The sequence below is a fragment of the Diadema setosum genome, chromosome 3 (assembly GCF_964275005.1).
Source record: "Diadema setosum chromosome 3, eeDiaSeto1, whole genome shotgun sequence".
Taxonomy (NCBI): Eukaryota; Metazoa; Echinodermata; class Echinoidea; order Diadematoida; family Diadematidae; genus Diadema; species Diadema setosum.
The window spans coordinates 23,255,915-23,277,057 of NC_092687.1; the positions used below are offsets into that span (position 1 = coordinate 23,255,915).

The following is a 21,143-nucleotide window of genomic DNA, read 5'->3' on the forward strand; positions in this document are numbered from 1 at the left end:
AACTCAGGATGCTGAGATAATACCATCTGCTGACTGTTGGTAATTTTCAGAGGTGAATCATAAGGAGTCGTCACCATTAGCTTTAATTCCCCTGACTGACCACTTTATCCAGTTTACATTCTGCTCTTTGTTAGGAGTGGAGTACGACATTCCATATTTGCGAGTTGTGACTGATTCAAACATGGAAACTCAGGTTTAAGGTCCTATCCAAGGGGCAGAATATTTTTACAACATCCAACATTGCTTACAAGTGTACCCGGTAGTTGTTCTCATTATGCATTGAACCTGATCAGTTTGATGATATGGTAGACATTTTACACACTGGGCCTCTATACTGGCTTTCACAGCTTAAGTCTAAATTGTATTTATGGAAGTGGCTAAACAAATTTATAACAAAAACCTCATACACATCAAGTGCCCGGACCATTACAACGGCACCAGACATCAAAACATGTCTTTCCATTAGATGCTGCAAGAGGGTAAAGATAAACAGATCACAGTAGAAGAGAGAAAGGAACAGGAGGTTGACAGGAGGTTGTATGGATGTGAGGACTGTTTTGCCTTTTTTTCACTCTTCATACACCATAAAACTTTCTTTTTATATCAGCTGATTGCATAACGGCGCATCAAAACAAGACTGTGTACCCTTGCTTTTTCTCCCAAATCTGAATATTGAAATAATATCGTTGCCAAGTGAGAAAGACTTGATAATATGAATGTGAAGTAGTACCTCAAGAACAGAGACTTGAGTGGTTCCCATGTAGTACCAGAACTGGAGACACTGTGATGTGGGGGTGGGGTCAAGGAACCCTGTCTGGACAGTGGCATAATCACCACTTGTGGACAGACTGGACAGGTCAGCAAACATCAAGTGACCTGCATTAAGAGATGGTCAAATGGGTTGTTTTTCTTCACACTGCTAGCATGTTATAATGTGAAACTATTTAGTTCTATTTTTAGGTCTTTTTTTCAATGTCTATGATTTCAAGTAGTATCTTGGTAGAATTTATCATAAGCTTCACACAATTCCATAAAATCAAACTATGCTGTTTTCAAATAGACAGGTAAGGAGTTGATTCTCAATAATCAACACAGAGATTTTTATCTGGACTGCAATAAAAATATAATCATTTAATCTCATTTGATGCATGTCAGAGAGCTTTTTTTCTTTTTTTTTTCCTTTCAAATCCAAACAGAAGTTTTCATATTTTGTTGAACTTCCAGTCTTTCAGTCAAGAAAGTCATCCTATGATACTTCCAGACATTAAGTAAACTGTCACAGTGCAAGAAAAATTGCAGAATGTGTTTGATCTAACTCTTTCTGCAAATCCCACACACTGGACCTCAGCATCATGAAACCTGGATTATTCATCAAAAAACAATGGTTTGAAAACTATAAATGCAATAACTTTATGGGAGGGTGAAGCAGTAAGAGTAGGTGTCCAGTTTCAAGGTTATTTCTTGGACAAAACTTGTTAATGTCTGTTTCTATGCTTATGAATTTAATCTATCATACATTAGCGTACCATAGTCTGTCCTATAGGAGTTGTCTATGGCAGGTCCAGTAGCTCTAGATCCAGCCTCAATCAGCTCCCAGTCAAACGTGTCTGAAGTCAGCTGCACCAAGCCACAGTTTCCATTCTCAAAGTCACACATATCTGTGTAGAAATCATGGAAAAGAAAATAAAATGTAACGTGGCAGCTCTGATATACACAAGGACAATGTTAACTCCACTCATTGTACCAGCAAATTATAGTGAATGAGATGGAAAAAGGTATCATTCAGTGATAGTCTCAAGAGCTTTAACCTGGAACCTCGTATGCATCATCAATGGCTACAATACCCTGAAGAAGGCAGAAGAGAGGCTAGGTATTGTTGGTGCTTGCAGCTTGATATAATTTGACTTGAGTTGATTGAATGTAATCTGAGTTGATCTGAATTCATGTTTTCTTGCTAGGTTTTGTGTGAGAAGTTATGGGTCTATTAGAATCAAACTGTACCAATTCATATCAAGAGGAATAAGTCACATTGAGGGAGAATAAATATCAGACTGACCAGGAGTTGGACAGGCTCCAGGGTGGAATACGATGTCATCTAGAGCAATATCTCCCTGGAAGTCAGAACCTCGGATACCTTCAAAGATTACCTTCAAAGGGACAGAAGTCAATAAACATTTTGCAGAGTTACAATTGCAAAAGTACAGTTTTCAACTCCTTACAAAATTTGCAATGTACTTGCACATACAAGCAAATTTAAAATAGAATGCATTATTCAACACAGAGCAATAACACAAAAAAAAAACACACATGTATTTCTTTTCACAAAACAGAGAGAAAACAGATGGTTAAAAAAGTTAGACTCTGCTCATACCCAACAGTCAAAGTAGTTTATTGTAACAGTTGTAAAATTCCACATTTGGGTAACTTTCTACAATTTGATACAAATGATTGCATAGGCATGTTATACATTCTAAATTTTACTAGTTAAAACTACATGTATACACATAGAATTGATTAATTGTCTCCAGAACCATTCAGTAGCTTCCATGAGTGAAAAAAGAGGTAAGATTAACCCTTTGTGCCCTTTGCAAGGCTGGCACAAAAATCTCTATGGGACTGTACACACTGTCCATAGTCCCTGACACAGACAGAGTTCATCCACAGCCTAAGGTGACATGGAGGATTTTAGAATGTTGTAGTACATATGGACATGCGAAATAATGAAATACAAGTGGTGCTGGAGAAATGATTGTTGAAATATTTGGAGGTTTCAATGGCTGTAGAACGTTGGATGGTAGAAGGATTAATGGTGCATCACATGTTCTTTCTTGGGTACGAATATGGCCCTGGAAAGGGCCTACCCACTCCCGACACAAATTCTCTTGAATATGAAAAGAGCATGCTTGCCCAACCATCGGGCATGAGAGCAGCAGTAGATCCTTTTAGGGCCACACACAAACCCAAGAAAGAATATGTGAAGCACTGTTCAGCCTCCTACGACTCAGAAAAATTTTTGCTAAATTGTACCAGATAGGAATCTGAGCCTGTGAAGTGGATGTGAGCTTGCTTCCAGAATGGTCCTCGCGGTTCAGTCTCACGCCAAACCAGAGTCTCTGTGGATCCTGTTGATGTATAGACAGACAGACTACCAAGATCTTTGCCATACATCTGATACCAATACTCCATGCAGTAGCCACTGGAGTCGGTGTTCGTCAGGTAGTTGGAATTCAGCCTGGCTGTGTCTCCTAGGTTGCCTCCAGTCGCCTCGATGTAAATGTAGTAACCTGAAAGAGAGAGAGAGCACAATGTTTGAGAAATGCCAGTGGTAAAGTGTGTAGGGCCCGACAGGTGTCACAAAACTGGCCATGTGTGAAGGCACTTGCAGCACTAGCGGCCACGCAACTTGTGTTGCCTGAAAACATGACAGTGTACATTCAATTTTGATCAACATCACTGCTTTTCACTTATTATGACTCTTAAAACATTCCATTCATATCTACAGGATCATTCTCGCAGCACCTTGATCTAAGACTTGCATTAAAGTTGAGTTTTGGTTGTTTTTGTTTTGTTTCTTACATGTAATACCATACATTCAATGGTTTCCTGTATCTTACTAAGATGTGAAAATAGTGAAAACGTCTTCTGTAATAATGACACATGGAATCATGTACATTACGACACTTTCTGCTTATACAGTAAACTAATGATTGAGTTCATCTACATTTAATGAAAACATACAACCAAAAGAAGAAGCAAAAAGTCTGGGTCAGTGCGCCCACACACCCACACATACACTGTACACACACACAGAGTGAGTACCGACATTTACATCAAATATCCCTATATCTGTCATGTCATGATGTATATAGCTAGCCATCTTGTAACTAAAATAATCTGCTTCAAACCTGTAGCATCTCCTGTGGTGTGGTCCCCAGCAGGTCCTGTTCCTTTGCTGCCAGTGGTCCCCGAGGCCCTGGTCCAGTTGAAGTTGTTCAATGGGTCCTGGACCCAGGTGCAAAGCCCGTTCTCAAAGTCACAGTTGTGGGAATCGGGGACTAGATTTCAAATCAAAGATATGATACTATTATATGAAAGATCTTGTGTGACTTGTTCATTATGAACTGTCATAATGGGCTAATCCCACTTTCTTTCTAAATCTCAAATATGATTTAGAGAACAAATATTAATATTCCTAAATTCAAACACCTGGCTGATGTGATAATTATGCCTTAGGGGTTAAAGAAAACTGCTGTTGTTAGTATCATCTACTATCTAATTGTAGACTGTAATTTGCCAAACAATGCTAAATGCCACATACACAGATGTAATCCACATGAAAATGGTAACTCGTGCTACAGACAGCAACTGCTTTAAAGTTCACAATAAGAGGTAAGCATGCTTACTGATGCAGAATTCCGAGAATACATAATCACACATCTGATAAACACTTCTTGTCAGAGTGATGTAATACTTCATACCCTGTGACATAATAATTCATAAAATGTGATGTAATAATTCACACTGTGATGTAATAATTCATGCACACTTCACAAACTGGCTTATTTGCTACTAGTAGTTAAGACAGGGAAAAGATTAAGACAAACTGAACTTGAACTCACCATACGTGGGTCTGGTAGTCGGAGGTGGGAGAGTCGACGCACAAGGACCACTGTGTAGCATGAGGTCATCGACTGCTGTATCACTCGTGTAGTTATATCCAACCACACCCTCAATAATGATCTGATGCACACAAAATGACCATTGAGTTCACTGTACTATTCATGACTGGGGGTTCACAGGACAAATACTGAAGCTGTGCAAAAAGAGTTGTGTGGTACAAAAAACAACAACAACAACAAACAAACAAACAAAAGCCTGCTATGCTGTTTAACTTACCTTGAGTTACTTAGTTACTGAACATCAAGGAAATATAAGGAAGAGATTGGTAAATATTTGAGCACAGTTGGGGGTGCAAGTACACAAAATTTGGAGAGATAAAAGTTACTCATAATGATTTCAGGAAAACAAAAGAAAGGGATTGACAAATAAGCTGACATTTAAGAGATAACAAGACACTGAAATACAGCAGCTGTTATGTTCACTTAAGAAAGGTAACTCTTTGCACAGACAAACACAGATACACACAGACGCAGACAGATGTACTAACTGATGTTTCATGATTTCAGTTGAAGTGAGAACCATATCTTGTGAAATCATGTCACGAATATATCTTTAAAAATATGTAAACTCTGTTACTACATGGACAAAGAAAAAAAAATCCATTGCTTCTCTAGACAGACAACAGTTGTGCCACAAGGTGCCATGATAAATGACCAGATTCAAATGACAATTCAATATTCTGCAATTCATATAACGATCAACATTATTTACCAAAGAGGCTCTTTAGGTTGTAATTGCTGATATCCTGCATTAATATCATCATCATCATTATCAGACTCATCACCATCATAATCATCATTATTTTCATTTTTATCAACAACACTAACATCTTCATACTTGAAGTCATCAATATCCCTCCAATGAGTCCTTTCTCTTTACTACATAGTCATATTCTCTGTCTCATTCTGTCTGGAACTGGTATTCTAAAGCCACAGAAACTTCTTTATTATATTTCCACAAAGAGAGCAGGCACCATGTATTTTACCACACCAACTGCACACGTTTCTGTACAATTAAAAACTGACCCAGAACTGTGAGGTTGCAGCCACATTGATCAGTCCTTGCTGCCACACATTGCCTTGGTTACCAGACTTTGTCCACTCCAGCTGTGGCTGTGAGTTGGGTCTCTGAGTGTGGACGTTGAGAGTCCCCGTACCTTGACCAAACATGTGGTACCAGAACTCAAAGCAGCGACCTGGGCGGAAAGGAAATGGGATGGCAGTAAACACAGTAAAAAGCAATTGACTTTATAGCACCACATAAACTCACTGAAGATGGGAAAAAGAGATGAACACATGTAAAGCTTTGCACAATGATTTTGGAATAGGAATAGCATTGGAGTCAGCAGAACAAACATGTATTGTTTTTGTGGTATGAATTCTTTTGTGTGTTTGCACACAAGATGTCAGTACAAGTATTCTTTTCCCCTTCACTTTTCTTCTCTCATTGGCAAGAAGGTGAAGAAATATGCACATATGTCACTATGGAGAAAGGGAATTCAGCCTTACTATCTTTTCTGCCACGTTTTCACTATACACAGCTAATTCTTACATCGCAACTGGCAAAGTTAGGATGACACTGTAGCAGCAATGAAATACAACATGTGATGCATTTAAGGTGATTTTGCTGAATGGTACGTGCAAGAGCTATGAAATTTTCTTATCAATGCCTTTTTAGTTTCTCACTATAATCATCTGTGTACAGTCAATACTAACGCTACACTGACTTCCTAAGACGGGTCTACAGACATTACATTGTCAACCACTGCCAAAAAAGGCTGGTACCATACTACATGTACACAGAGCACAGTATCAACTTTTGACATTTTCTGTGCAGAAAAAATAAATATGGGTGTAAACTGAACTTTACGCTTTCTTTTTTAATTCATAACTTTACGCTTTCTTTTTTAATTCATAACTTGCCTAGTTCCTGTAGGAAAGAGTTTACTCTAACTATTTAGTCAAAAACTTCAGCTGCTATGCACTTCTAATTTGGGATTGTGCTCTGTTCAGGTATGTCTAATTTCTATGTGCAATAAAGGTGATTCATAGAAATTGATACTTTATTACTACTGGAGAGATGGAATACAATGTACAATGTATAAAGGAAACTTGCAGTATAGGAACAACTGGCAAAACTAATATAATAGCAAAAGTCTGTCTTTTCACAATATAGCTCTCTGAGAGTTCAATTCCTGGCTTTTTTTTTTGCTTTGTTCCCTCAGTAAATAACAATACAAAATGAAAATCCCATACCAATAAAGCGCTACAACAAAAAGCATTATTCATAACTGTTCACTCTCAGCATAAACAATCCTTCTTCATTCAAAATAAACAGTGAATGGTCTCACCTCCACTGGCCTCAAAGTGTTCACTGACAAGCCAAGCATTGTCACCCTGGACGCGTGGAGCAGAGCTCTCAATGAAGGCGTAATGACCTGTTGGAGAGATGTGCCAACAAAGAAAACACCATATCATTGTAGGAGATCAAGGTCTATGTTACAGATAGATGATATGAAGAACATACCCTGCCCAACAATCTGCATTCTGACTCATAAATGACATTAGCAATCATAAATTACGAAAAATATGTATATCTATAAACTATATTCATATACATAACAAAATCTAAATACTTGCAGATCAGTATCTGAATATACACGTACACTTTGCGGGAGTTCATGTGCAGCCTCTAATGGTTTAAACTTACAGAAATTTTATTTCAAACTTAAAAGATTTACTACACACCTAACACATAATTTATCAATCACAACCTGCAATGCACACACCATAAATACACAGATATTGAATGCTTAACTTTGTATGTTTTCACAAAACATAAATAGATAAATCACAGAAGCTCACCATATGCATTTTGTAATGTGTGGTCAACAGTAGGCCCTGTGTATCCAGACAGTGTCTCCCAGTTGCCTCTCAGCCAATCAAACACATCACTGTCATAATCATTGGTCCAGCTGCATATATCAGTCTCAAAGTCACAAGCGCCCTCTACAGGGCAGGCTGTGTCAGTGAGGATGACATCATCCACGGCAATGTCAGAGTCAGAGGATCCACCGGATGACGTGGCTTCAAAATAAATCTGTAATGGGGGGGGGGGGGGAGAGAAAGAATACTGTGCGCTGAAATAATTGAAAACTTATGAGATTATCATGGCCAATATTTTACTGGAAACATAAGTAATATCAAGATTTATTGATACACGTATCATCTTTTCTTGTACTCAATGGAAGCTTTCATTGTTACAATGTGTATGTGTTGGAGTTTACTTCATTTAATTAAGTCATTTTGAGTAAACTAGTCTTTTAACATCTAAGGCTAATCTTCCAGGTTAGGGTAAATTATTACTTTCATCCTTATTGCTGTCTTTCAATAAAGTGACTTTTTGCATTCTATAGAAGCAGTTTCTTGTTGAAATATTCCATACATTTATGTTAGAATCAAGAAGATCAACAATTCTTGATTTTCAATCACCACAATTAAAATCAACATTTATATCAAGGTTACCATCCGTTTGTAAATTACTGCATATCAAAAATGTGATGCAACATTTTGAGAACACTGGTAGCAATTTCATAATTTATCCTAAGCCTTGTTATTTCTTTTTTTTTTTAAATCACTAAACTCTAGCTCACCTTATAGTTGTCAGTCATTGTTGGGGTTATAGTGACCTGACCTGACCTCCAGAGGTCGCCCTGGTCACCTGACTTCCTCCAGCCTGCCGTGACAAAAATGTCGCCTTCGTCCTGTTTGTAGACAGTGAGAGAGCCAGCATCCTGCCCACTGAGATGGTAATAGAACCGTAGGCAGCGCGGAGCACTGGGGCTGTACAGCTGACTGACCAAGAGGGCGGTATAACCAGCTGGCTGGCTTAGAACCTCGGCATAGACATACTGACCTGTTTGGTGAATTCATGTGATGTCGACATGCAACAGGAATAGGAATACACATTTAGGAGATATGTATATAGAAACAAACACATTTTCTTCAAAGTGGATTCTACTAATAATTTGCATGAGTGTTATGATATAACTTGCAATACCTAAAGACAGAAAAGTATATTAATATGAAAATGAATGAGAAAATGATTATTCCATATTAACTAAAATTCACTTCCAAATTATCGGACGTTAGTTACAGCATGTACCTTGTGAGGACTAAGGATTTTCTATAAAAAGTGCACCTAAAACAAAACCATATCATTGAGAAAAAAGACAGCATTGGGCAGGATAGATTACAGAAATGATATCCTATGAGAATACCCATTTATGAATATTCATCACATTCATTTGTTTTTTAAATTATCATAGCAAAAGAAACTATGTGATCATCAATTGCTCCGAGTTGAATAACTGCACTTGTCTGCAATATGTTCTGATGGAAATGTACATGATAGCAAGTTATATACTGTATACGCCGAATATTTCGCGAGGTTTTTATTTTCGCGAATTTCGCGAGTCAGCTGCTATTTGCGAAATTAAAAACACGCGAAAATATTGACTCTAATGCCGATATGAATGTGACGTACGCGTATACATTTCTCCGTTCAGTACAGGACTCCACGATCGCGAATTTAACCATTCGCGAAATTGTCGAGAAGTCCCAATTCGTGAAAATTTATACTCGCGAAATATATGGCGTACACAGTACATGTATCGAAAATCAAAGCAATGTATGTGATCATATGACACAAACCTGAGTCAGTGTTGGTGGTGTGGTCCACTGCAGGTCCCACGCCTCCCAGCCCTGACCCTAGTGACCAGTCAAACTCATCACTCATGTCATCATTGGTCCAGTCACACATTCCTGTCTCAAAGTCGCACTCCACTGCAAAGTAAAGTATCGTGATCTCAGTCAAAAGTTTTTGTTCCCAATTAACTGAGACTAAGATTCTAAAGTGATTGTACGTTCATTCTCAAGGGCATTCAAACTAATCGCTAATGATGCTATTTATTTCAGTTGCGCAAGACTGTTTTCCACCATTTTCCAATGAAAGGTGAAAACGGAAGGTCATATCATTCAGAAATATATTGCAAATGACTGTAAGTCCATCTTAAAGGCAGTCAGACTCACAAGTCATGTGGATGTTTAATGAAAAATTACTTCCCTTAAGTGTAAAACAAGTAAGCGCATATTTGAAACAAACATCTACACATTAGAGTTCCTATACGACCATGTATTACACTGCAAGTGAAGTTCTTCTTAGTGATCAAACCAATCACTGATGACCATTAATGACCAGTCTCACTGGACTGCTCAAATTTGCATTCAAATGAAGAATTTAAAGCTCAGCCATAAAGGTGAGCACACACCTGAAGATTGGAGATTTGGTCTGCAAGGGCCCTATATTACTACATATGAGTTACAAATGACTGTAAGCTCACCCCACTAACAAGTCAAATCCAGTGTTGAATGCATAGTAAAACAGGTGATCTTACACAGTTCTAATTTGTTACCACAACCACGTTTTATGTCAAGTTCTTAAAGTTTCCTTGATTCAAAGTTATATTTGGCAGCCATTGGTATCAATTCCCCATTTAGGTGCACTCATATTCATGATTTTTCTTTACAATTACCAGTTCATGCCTGTGTACAAATTTGAAAAACACCAATTCATGCCTGTGTACAAATTTGAAAAACACTGAATTTCAAGGACAGGTATAATTCAAGGATCTATAGTAATGGTTTTAATGACAAAATAAAGACACAGACCAAATGTGGTACAAGAAACAAAACAAGAATCCTTTACTTCTTCTCCTTTCTTGGTAGAAAAAGTTTATTTTCACCTTCTAATTTACAGACTTTCATTAGACTGCCTTGTTGTAACAAAACAAGTGGGAAAATGTAATCTCTCTAATGCTTATCACATATAAAGTTAGCATAAATGTGCAATATATATTCACTCTTGATGGATACCAACTCACTTGATGCAGGACAGTTTCCAGATTCAAGACTGACGTCATCGATAGAGATATCACCCAGCCAGCTGGGACCAATCACGCCCTCTATCACCAACTCATAGCCAGCTGTGGATGTGATGATATGCTGCCCTCTACGCCACTCGTTGGCCTGCGTTCTTGACTTGGTCCAAATCTGTCACAAACAAAGATCAAAGAAACGAAAAGTTACATGAAAGAAACAGAAGCTTTGAAAGGAAAACCGCACCAATGAAGACCAATGAAGGTAATGTCTGTCATAAAGTATCTGTATAAACTATCTGCATAAGTAAGCATTGTTTCCATCTCTGCCTCTTTTCTTCTCTTTCCATTACATCATCCACCTTTGTATATCATTTGAATTTGTCTAAGATAATTGCTCAGTTGATATGTAATGATTGTTTGTAGGGGCTCACTTCCAACAAGCCTCTTGTGTGCTTTTTAGGATCCCTCCATTCAAAATGTTTACATGTAAATTGTAACAAGGCAATTGTATTTTGATTTTTGTGTGTATGTTATGTTTTGAAATGGAAGTAAATGAAAATAGATACACAATACTGTAATGTGGAGTATAAAAAAAGGGGGATATCCACCAGGTGTCAGTGTTAGCTGTGATACTGCATGATCTATATCTCAATAGAAAACACACAAACAAGAAACCTTGTACAACACTTTCCAAGTGGGAGCTACAAGCTTTAAGCCAAGGCATGATAGGTGCAGATCAAAGAGGTTCTATATATGTAATAGAGTAAGCGCTCACCATTCAGTGCGTACAAATGAAAACGGGGCCAATTGAACAGTGGCGCGCGCGCACGAAAGAGGTCGACTACCAGAAGCCTGAACCCGGAAGTGCCTATAGTAATACACGTAAAGTACAGCTTCGAAGATGGGGTTGGGTTGGAAAAATCATTCTAATTTTAAGGAAAATCAATATTTGTCCATATGCCTCCGGATTTTATAAGAGAGATATATTCTCAACACAGTACACGTGTTTTGATGAAAAAAGGACTTGCTCTAATGTGTCAAATATGTGCCTTAACATGAAGCCAAAATTGCTAAACAGGCATTCATGCATTCATACTGCATATAAAGATTGCAGAAAGGTAAAGTGTATACTCTTTGGTATGGGAGTACTGATTTCACATAATATATGTCACTTAGAAACATCAGACACACATACAACACATACAACACACACTCCCACACACTTTTTTTTTTTTTTATAATATTCTTTTATTTGAGTTTCATTCAATGTGAAATCCATATTAACAATAAAATTAATACATCCACCAACAAAAGAAGAAAGCAGCTGTATTCTTCTTTCTTGTGCTGCTAAATCATTTTTCAAACATACAGTACAATATATTTGATTCTTTTTACCAAATCATACCCTGTTTTTATAAGGGAAATGACATAAAATTCTACATAATTCTCAGAAAAAGCTATTTTGATCAGCCTAATCAAGCCAATCCGAATGTGCCTTATCACTCACACACCGACTAAGAAATGTGTGCTACTCAATCACTTTTTCACTTAACTTCCTTTTTTTTTTCTTTTTTTTTTTTTTGGCAGAGCACGCACTATATACATAAATATATCAGATAAAGTATAACTCTTAAAGGGAAAAAAATCTTGATCAACTTGATCAGATTGCTCAATATCCACTTCATTATATAAATTCTCTTACACTCTTTTGAGAATACAGCAGTTCCTAAAACATATAAAAAAAGCATTCTTTACTTAACCGAACAAAACTCATCATTTTTTTTTCCATCTAACCTATCAACCACCCTCCCCCCCCCCCCCCCCCCCCCGTACAAGCACAAAATAACCATATGTGTATATCATCAAAACAAACCATATTCCTGCCTGACCCCTTAACCATTATTCTACCATTGCCTAACTACATCTACCTATTAAAACCCTAACCATCCCCACCTATTTCCCCGCTAACCATTACTCTACTCTAACCTAACTACATCTACCTATAACCCTAACCATCCCCACCTATTTCCCCACTAACATACCCCCCCCCCCCCCCCCGTAGCCTTCCCTCAACACACACACACACCCATATATGCACTAGACATCAACCAAAACAACAACAACATACCCACCAGTGCGCACTCACAAACACCAACATTTGCACGCCAAATCACACTACATACTTGTGGTATCTTGGTTACCTGTTTCTTTGACAGTTAAACACACACCAAATTAAAACCAAAGCTAACTAAACATTTTACATGGGGAAAAAAAAAAAAAAAAAGTGACCAGCATAATGCTGATACATATACCAATTCCTAAACATTAATACGGCTAAAACCTAAACTGACCATACATCTGACTCTATGAAAGTTTCAACTGCTCCCATTTTTGCAAATGAAAACCGAGCTTACCTGCTTTAACCGCAACGTTCTTTTCCTCCTCTATAAAATCCAGAACAAATTTCTTTATCTTTTCCCTCTTAGGTAACTTATTTTGTTCTCTTGACCGAAATATTACAATTTTCATCAAAATTATCAAGGCATTCACGCATTTGATTCGATTTGAACTACCTCGTAAACCTAAAAAAATATCTCTCCATTCTAATTCTTCTAACTCAACTAAATCATAAAACTCAATAAGAAACTGCCATATCGGCTTTACTTTCACACAATCAAAAAATATATGTGAATAAGTTTCCCTTTCCAATTGACAAAAAGAACAAAGATTATCATTCACAAAACCAAACTTAAACAAATGTTCCCTTGTATATATCACCCCGTGTAACAACTTAAACTGAAATTCCCTATGTTTACTAAGTAAAGTCGTGCTTCTAGGTCTAAGAAATAAATTTCTAATTTCCTTATCACTGCAATCATACTTCACTTCACCATATCTTATTTCCAGAGTATACAATTCTTGTAAAGCTGTAACAAAATACTCATACACTATTTTTGATTTAATATTTTGAAATTCTAATATCTTACCAAAAATCTTCACCTGTATATCATAATTTAATACATCAATTTGCTGAAACTTTACACTCCCTGCGGACTCTTTCCACTTTTCTGGAAGAACATTATAAATATCATTTATCTTAAATATACCATTTCCCATAATACCTAAATTTCGAAAATACCCAACGGGTTTAATAAAACCTCCTTGTAAAATATGATGTACATTATAAACACCTTTTTCATATAAATCACAATCAAAAATACTCTTCCCTTTTATACATACTTTTCTATTATTAAATATAACTGGATTCATCACTTCATCTTCAAAATTCCTACATTTATCCATTTCCTGCCATACCTTAACCATTTCTAAATAAAAAGGTGGAACTGGATTTGTCAATGTCAATCTAGACCATTCATAGTCACATAAAAATAAGAACCTTCCTCCTACTGATCGAAAACTAAAATCAAAATACATTTTCCACCCAGATTTCTTCTCACCATACAATAAACGTTTCAGCCACATAATACGTTGTGTTTGACAAACAACTTAAAATTTATCATTCGCAGTCCCCCATTAACATAATCTTGATACATAATATTCCTTTTTACCCGGTCTTTACCATTCCACAAAAATTCAAAAATCATCTTATCCAATTCAGGAAATATCCATTGAGGAACAACTATGAGTGATGAAACATAATTTAACCTTGATAATGCATAAGTTTTCAACAAATGAATTTTTCCCATGAGTGTTAAATCACGCTGTTTCCACCATCCTAACAACTTTTTTATTCTACTCAATGTTTCTTTAAAATTGATCTCATTCATCCCCCTCACATCTCTTACAAAATTCACCCCCAAAATTTTAACTGCATCAACATATTTCCAGATACAGATAATACAGGTTTCTCTGTATCCTTACCCATCCACAAAAAATTAAATTTTTCTTTATTTACAATTAAACCGCTTATTTTCCCGAATTCATCAAAAATATACTGTAACCTATTTAAAGATTTTATGTCCTTTATAAACAACGAAATATCATCCGCATATAAAATTTGCTTTATTTCATTTCCCCCAAAACATATTCCTTTTACAGTGTTATCTTTCCTTACTACTTGTGCCAGTGTTTCAATTACTAATAAAAACAAATACGGAGACAGGGGATCACCTTGCCTAACCCCTCTCTTGATTTTGAAATAACCAGTAGAGTGCCCCCCATTCATAACACAACTGCTAATATCCTTATAAAGCACCTTAACCCAGGAACAAAACGATTCACCGAAACCAAACCTATGTAAGACCCGAAATAAAAATTCATGTGCAACTGAATCAAACGCTTTTTCGAAATCCACTGTGACCAAAAACCCACTTGTATAGTGCAAAGAATGAAATAACATATCATCTACTAATCTTACCGCTTCTCCTATATTCCTATTCTTTATGTACCCAACTTGATCAAAATGAATAATCTCTCCCAAAACTTCTTTAATTCTATTTGATAAGACCTTAGATAATATCTTATAATCTACATTCAAAAGTGTAATTGGTCTATAATTTTTGATGTATAGTACATCCCTATTTTCTTTTTCTAATAAAGTAATAACACCTTGCTTTTCTGATATTGATAAAGCCCCTTCATCATATGCCTCATTCAGAGCATCTACCATCATTTGCCCCAGAACCGACCAGAAAGTGAGATAAAACTCCACTGTGAAACCATCGTTTCCAGGAGCTTTATTACCTTTCATTTCTTTTAAAACCATAAAACATTCATTTATATTAACTTTCCCTTCACAACTTTCTCTACTCTCTTCACTTAATTTCGGAATATCATCAAAAAATACACAATTTATATCATAGATATTTTCATCATTATTAGAATACAACTTTTCATAAAATAACCTAATTACTTTCATTATTCCATTTACATCCTTTATCAACTGTTCTTTATTATCATATATTTCCTTAATAACACTTTTCTTTTTATTAGATTTCAACAATTGTTCAAAATACTGTGTTTTTGTTTCTCCTTCTTCAAACCATTCAGCCCTAGACCGAACTCTCAAACCTTGTCGAGAATACTCATATATTTTTCGTAACTCCGATTTCTTCTCCTCTATATCATCTACTACCGCATTGCTGGATGAAACTAATATCCACACACCCACAACAAACACACACACGCGCACACACACGCACACACCAAACCACATTTTTTCAAATTCCAACACACACACACAACACACACATACACAAACACTTTTTTGTTTTTCAATTTCAACACGCACACACACACACACACACACACACAATGCGTATGTGTGTGTTTGCTGTGAGTATGTGTGTTTGTTGTGGGTGTGTGTGTGAGTGTGTGTTGTATGTGTTGTATGTGTGTTTGATGTTTCTAAGTGACATATATTATGTGAAATCAGTACTCCCATACCAAAGAGTATACACTGTACCTTTCTGCAATCTTTATACGTAGTATGAATGCATGAATGCCTGTTTGGCAATTTTGGCTTCATGTTAAGGCATATATTTGACACATTAGAGCAAGTCCTTTTTTCATCAAAACACGTATACTGTGTTGAGAATGTATCTCTCTTATAAAATCCGGAGGTATATGGACAAATATTGATTTTCCTTAAAATTAGAATGATTTTTCCAACCCAACCCCACCTTCGAAGCTGTACTTTACGTGTATTACTATAGGCACTTCCGGGTTCAGTCTCCTGGGAGTTGACCTCTTTGCTAATGGCGGCGGGTCGTTCAAGTGGCCCCGCTTCTATATGCGAGCGCGCGCTCTATTACATATATAGAACCTCTTTGGTGCAGATGCACCATCAAACTTACCAATCTCTCGGTTGATCCATCCAGCATGTAGAAGTTGAGACTACCGATGTCACCGCCAAACATATGGTAGTAAAAGGAAAGGCAGTAGGGTTCACCCCTGGTTGACCTCAGTGGTCCTGACAACAGCCTAGCAGTCTCTCCAAGGAGTCTGGGAGAAGAGGATTCTATGTATGCATAATACCCTGGGGAGATAGAGGAGCAGATTGGTAGAGAAAAAAATGATACAGATACCCAGCAAACACATAACATTTTCAGAACGTTTCCTCAACGTTTTTTTTTTGAGGTTGCGTTTGTCTTCGTATAAAATGGACGTTTTTAAAACATACATACATACCCTGTATAACATCAAAGTTTGGACTTAGCATCTACCGCAAAACACAGGTTTTTTGGAAAACATTTTAAAAACGTCAATGGATGTTACAAAATGTTTTTATTATGTCTGCTCTGTCTTCGTTGTTTATAAACATCCATAAAACATTTTTATTAGGTCTGCTACTCCAACTTCGTCTTTAATGAACATTCAAAAAACGTTTTTTGAACGTTCTCTAGAATTTCTGAATGTCCGCAGGACGTTTTGAATACTTTTAAAAGGTTTCCTGAAGTCTATAAGGTCCAAAAGGTTTTCTGCAGGTCCTTCAAAATGTTGAAAGGTTTTTATTGTTTTTTTAACGTTCAAAAAAACGTTTTTATAGCGTTGATTTGAAGCATTTTAAATACGTCAAAAACCTTCCACAAAAAGACGTTCTGAAAACGTTTTGACAAAACGTCCAAATAACGAACTTGGAACGTTTCAAGAACGTTCAGAAAACGTCCAAATGTTAGCTGGGAAAGCATTAAGATAAAACTGAACTTGAATTGCAATCGAAAATGTATTAGCATTAATCAGTCAAAAAATGTTACTCCCTACAGTGTAGTAAAATTTATGATCTGGTGGAGAAAGAAATTACAGATTATGATAAAGTCTCCTGCTTCAATGATAGGTGGCAGACAGAACATAACAGAAAACACAGGAGTGAGTGGTATGTGTCGTCCAGAGATGAAAGGTGGAACATCTGTTAATTGGGCCATAATTTCATCACTCACATGCAACTAAATATAATGTGCCATGTTTTTGCTGTACCTTTTTTTGCATATCACTCCAGCAGGCCTACATTATCAGTGGTAAGAAGAGAAGATGTATCATCACTACTCAAAGAAGAAAACAGTTATCATCAATATGCCTGCAGATCAATCGGGGATGGGGAAGAGCCTAAATGAACAATGTACACTAACGTAACTTGCTTATGAGACACTGAGTATGTATGAACCTGTTAGAGACTACACCTGGGTATACTTGGGCAGACGTCTATTGGAAATGAATTGACCCGTTGAGGACGGTTTGATTTTGCTACAACACGCATTTTCCATAGACGCTTGTCCGAGTATACTAGGGACTCGTCCTCAACGGGTTAATGTTATAACAAAATTAGCCTTCAGCCTATCTCCAATAGATTCAAATTCACCAAACATAAAAAAAAAAAAATGTCAACTTTATTACACCTTTAATGTGTGCTTGGAGGGGGGGGGGGGGTATAGGCAAACAAAGAAAAAATCTAAGTCTCGGTTACCATCTCCCGTTGTGTGGTCAGTGGCAGGGCCAGTGTAGGCAGAGGGTGTGCTTCCCTTCCTGACCACCCAGTCAAAGTTGTCACTGCCCACTGCCTGTGTCCAGCCACACAGAGTGCCCACTGAGTCACTGGCTCCAAAGTCACATGTCACATCTGTAGTGTGATGGACAAAGTGTGAATTTACACAAATGAATGACTCCACATGTAAAACAAAAATAGTTGATCAATTATTGGTACAAGAAGCCTAAAAAGTAACAATCAATAGCCATTCATATCATTTCCTCAACCACTAGCATCAAACATCAATGTAATGTATGTTACCCAAAGCAACCATTGGAATAAGCAACTTTTAAATTTATCATGTCATATCTTGGAAATCATACCTTGGAAGTGGGCTTAAAGTTCCTTGGACACTTATCATTCGCTCAAAACTCAGTCTAAAGCATTTACATTACTGAACATAGCCTGTAATCTGGTTGAATAATTTGCAAAAGACATCATCTCCTGGCTGTAGAAAGACTTGAACAGCATAATGAGACTATACTCCTGCTCTCTTTATCTTGTGATGGCTGTAATTGGTAGTGCATCATGTTCAGACACTTACATGCTTGCTGCATTATAATCATGAATATAGAACCAACATACTGATTTGCACACCAACACACTTGTGACAAAATTGAATTTCCACATGTAGCATATGCCATATAGCTATATAACATGCAGAAACAAATGAAACAGGATGTTGAAAAGAAAGGACTAGGAAAGTAAATGTGGTAAAGGAAAAACTCAAGCTAAGCATAGAGACCTAAACCAGCGAAAATTTACATTTTTAGGAGAGAAATGAAAGAGGTTTTATTGCCTTACCATCAGTGTCTGCACAGTTGACAAATGTGATATCGTCCAGTGCTATATCAGTGGTCTGGGAACTGTCATCAAAGCCTACACCAGGAGATGCCTCAAAACGAATCTAGAAAATGAAAGATTAATCTTGTCATAACGCTTTCACATTCAAAATGAGTGAAATTAGATTTAAACAAATGATGTTTTTCTTTCATCCACACACACAGATAAAGTGTAAGAAGAGAAACAAAAACATTATTATCATCAACGTAGAATCCATCTCAAAGAAAGACCCCTACAGTTTTACTTGTAGATATTAAACACTTACAATGTATGCCACTATTACAATGTATCTGTATGATGAAAACCAGTAGCAGGGCTGCCTTCATCAACATCATTTCTAACACTGCCAATGCCATCCCTGTTGACCTGTTGATCACAAGAAATGGCCATGGTATGTTTCATCCATGAAGGGACTCATGACATTTCAGAGTCATAGGGTTAAGACGATAACACAGTATTGCATAAACCCAACTCACATAATACTGGCCAGCATTGCGAGGTCCCACAGCCAGGGTTCCCTGATTCCACTGGTTGCCATGGTCACCGGACTCCACCCAGGACCCATCCAACAGGTTGTTGTCGTACACAGCGACTGTAAGGGTGCCAGCCTGCCCCCCTCGCATGTGGTAGTAGAAAGACAGCTCACACCTACAGTGAGTGTTAAGGGTGATAAAAAGTCACTGGATATCTCGTCATGTGCACATGGCAGAATGTTGTTAACCCCATGCACACTCCCACAGCCTAGTGACAATCTGCAATGAGCAAGAAGTGCGTTAACGACAATCTGCCATGCACACGGCAGTGCGTTAACAACAATCTGCCATACACACGGCGATATTACAGTGTATATCGTATCCTGTGGCCTTGGCTGTCCACCAACGACATAATGTACATTATATGGGGTATTATAGCCAAATACCCATCAGCACCGCAATAAACCTGGCCCTTTAATTGCAGAGGGCATATAGAGTTAACCCTTCACAACATATCATCTATCATAATCAATATCAGCACCTTTAACCTTGTGTCTAATTTTGTTCTCTATCACAAATTCTATGAACACATTCAACCGAAGCAATACATGTGTATAAGTACTTACAAGCATTGCCTTTACTTAGTTGATTCCATCATATTTCACAGTCCTTTGTTATGGACTGAAGTGTCAGTACCTTCATTTACTTAAATATAGCTTGGTGTCGTCTATTTGCTCACACATCACTGCATGTACTTTCGTATGATAATTGTATTTTGACAATTTTGTTATTGTTTCATCCAGAAATATGCATTTCATTTTGGTTGAGTCATGAAATATGACACGGGGGAAAAAAACTCCAATCTTATTCTGAACTCTACTCTCACCTTTGCCCAGTCTTGCCAAGCTGGGGCGGACTTATCAGCAGTGCGCTCACACCAAAGGTCCCCGATGCGCTGTCAACAAACATGTATGAGCCTGCAGCTGTGCCCAGCGTGTGATCAGTAGATGGCGCTTTGCCCACAGGAGCGTCACTGGCCGCCGTGCGATGCCAGACATAAAGACCATTGTCAAAACTTGTCCATCCACACGTGTCACTTTCAAAGTCACAAGCGCCTGTGGAAAGACAAGAGAGATGAGATAACTTATGATGTCAGGTTAACTCACTCTATCCCACTATTTATATCAGCCAGTCATCAAAATTTTGCTACAAGTCTTCTTGGTATCCCATTAAACCTTATGTACCTGGTCATTTCCATGCTCACTCACCCAAATAGAGTGCCACATTCATGTTTTGACTTCATTTGCATAAGGTTTGTAACTTTATAGGTTCTTGCTGGATTCGATGCACAACTGATTCCACTGTTTGAATTATCAGCCTTCCCATCTTGATTGATGATCAGTTACAAAACTTATTTGCTCAAAGTTCACTTCTGTTACTTATCCATTTTTTTAATGGATATCACTCTGGAGGACAAGCAACTTGGCACTGAGTGGGAACTTCAAGGGCATATTGGGGATTAACACTCAATAACAGTTCACAGAAAAACGAAACGGAGGATTACATAAAAAAACTTTAACATTACCAAAACCAAACATGTACCTCGTATCAATATTTGGGCACAAGAATCTCTCTCTCACTTTTCTTTGTGATTGATTTCTCTGTCAATGTAAAAGCAGAAGGTCATACAGATTGCTTATCAACCCCCAACGTTAAGGCCCTTCTG

The 21,143-nt window shown here is 37.3% G+C and overlaps 1 protein-coding gene across 1 annotated transcript in view; it reads right to left on the reverse strand.

Moving 5' to 3' along the window:
* LOC140246694 (MAM and LDL-receptor class A domain-containing protein 1-like) overlaps positions 1 to 21,143 on the reverse strand; it is an 84,844-nt gene that overhangs the window by 35,175 nt on the left and 28,526 nt on the right. Inside the window, exons 21-37 of the mRNA XM_072326032.1 lie at positions 20,304 to 20,532; positions 19,421 to 19,592; positions 18,906 to 19,008; positions 18,042 to 18,194; positions 16,435 to 16,616; positions 10,622 to 10,790; positions 9,393 to 9,524; positions 8,333 to 8,595; positions 7,545 to 7,779; positions 7,031 to 7,117; positions 5,706 to 5,875; positions 4,620 to 4,740; positions 3,906 to 4,055; positions 3,028 to 3,284; positions 2,057 to 2,147; positions 1,527 to 1,658; positions 731 to 876 (exon numbers count right to left, since the gene is read on the reverse strand). Coding sequence (XP_072182133.1) covers positions 731 to 876; positions 1,527 to 1,658; positions 2,057 to 2,147; positions 3,028 to 3,284; positions 3,906 to 4,055; positions 4,620 to 4,740; positions 5,706 to 5,875; positions 7,031 to 7,117; positions 7,545 to 7,779; positions 8,333 to 8,595; positions 9,393 to 9,524; positions 10,622 to 10,790; positions 16,435 to 16,616; positions 18,042 to 18,194; positions 18,906 to 19,008; positions 19,421 to 19,592; positions 20,304 to 20,532 — 2,792 coding nt within the window. The remainder of the gene's footprint in view (positions 1 to 730; positions 877 to 1,526; positions 1,659 to 2,056; positions 2,148 to 3,027; positions 3,285 to 3,905; positions 4,056 to 4,619; positions 4,741 to 5,705; positions 5,876 to 7,030; positions 7,118 to 7,544; positions 7,780 to 8,332; positions 8,596 to 9,392; positions 9,525 to 10,621; positions 10,791 to 16,434; positions 16,617 to 18,041; positions 18,195 to 18,905; positions 19,009 to 19,420; positions 19,593 to 20,303; positions 20,533 to 21,143) is intronic.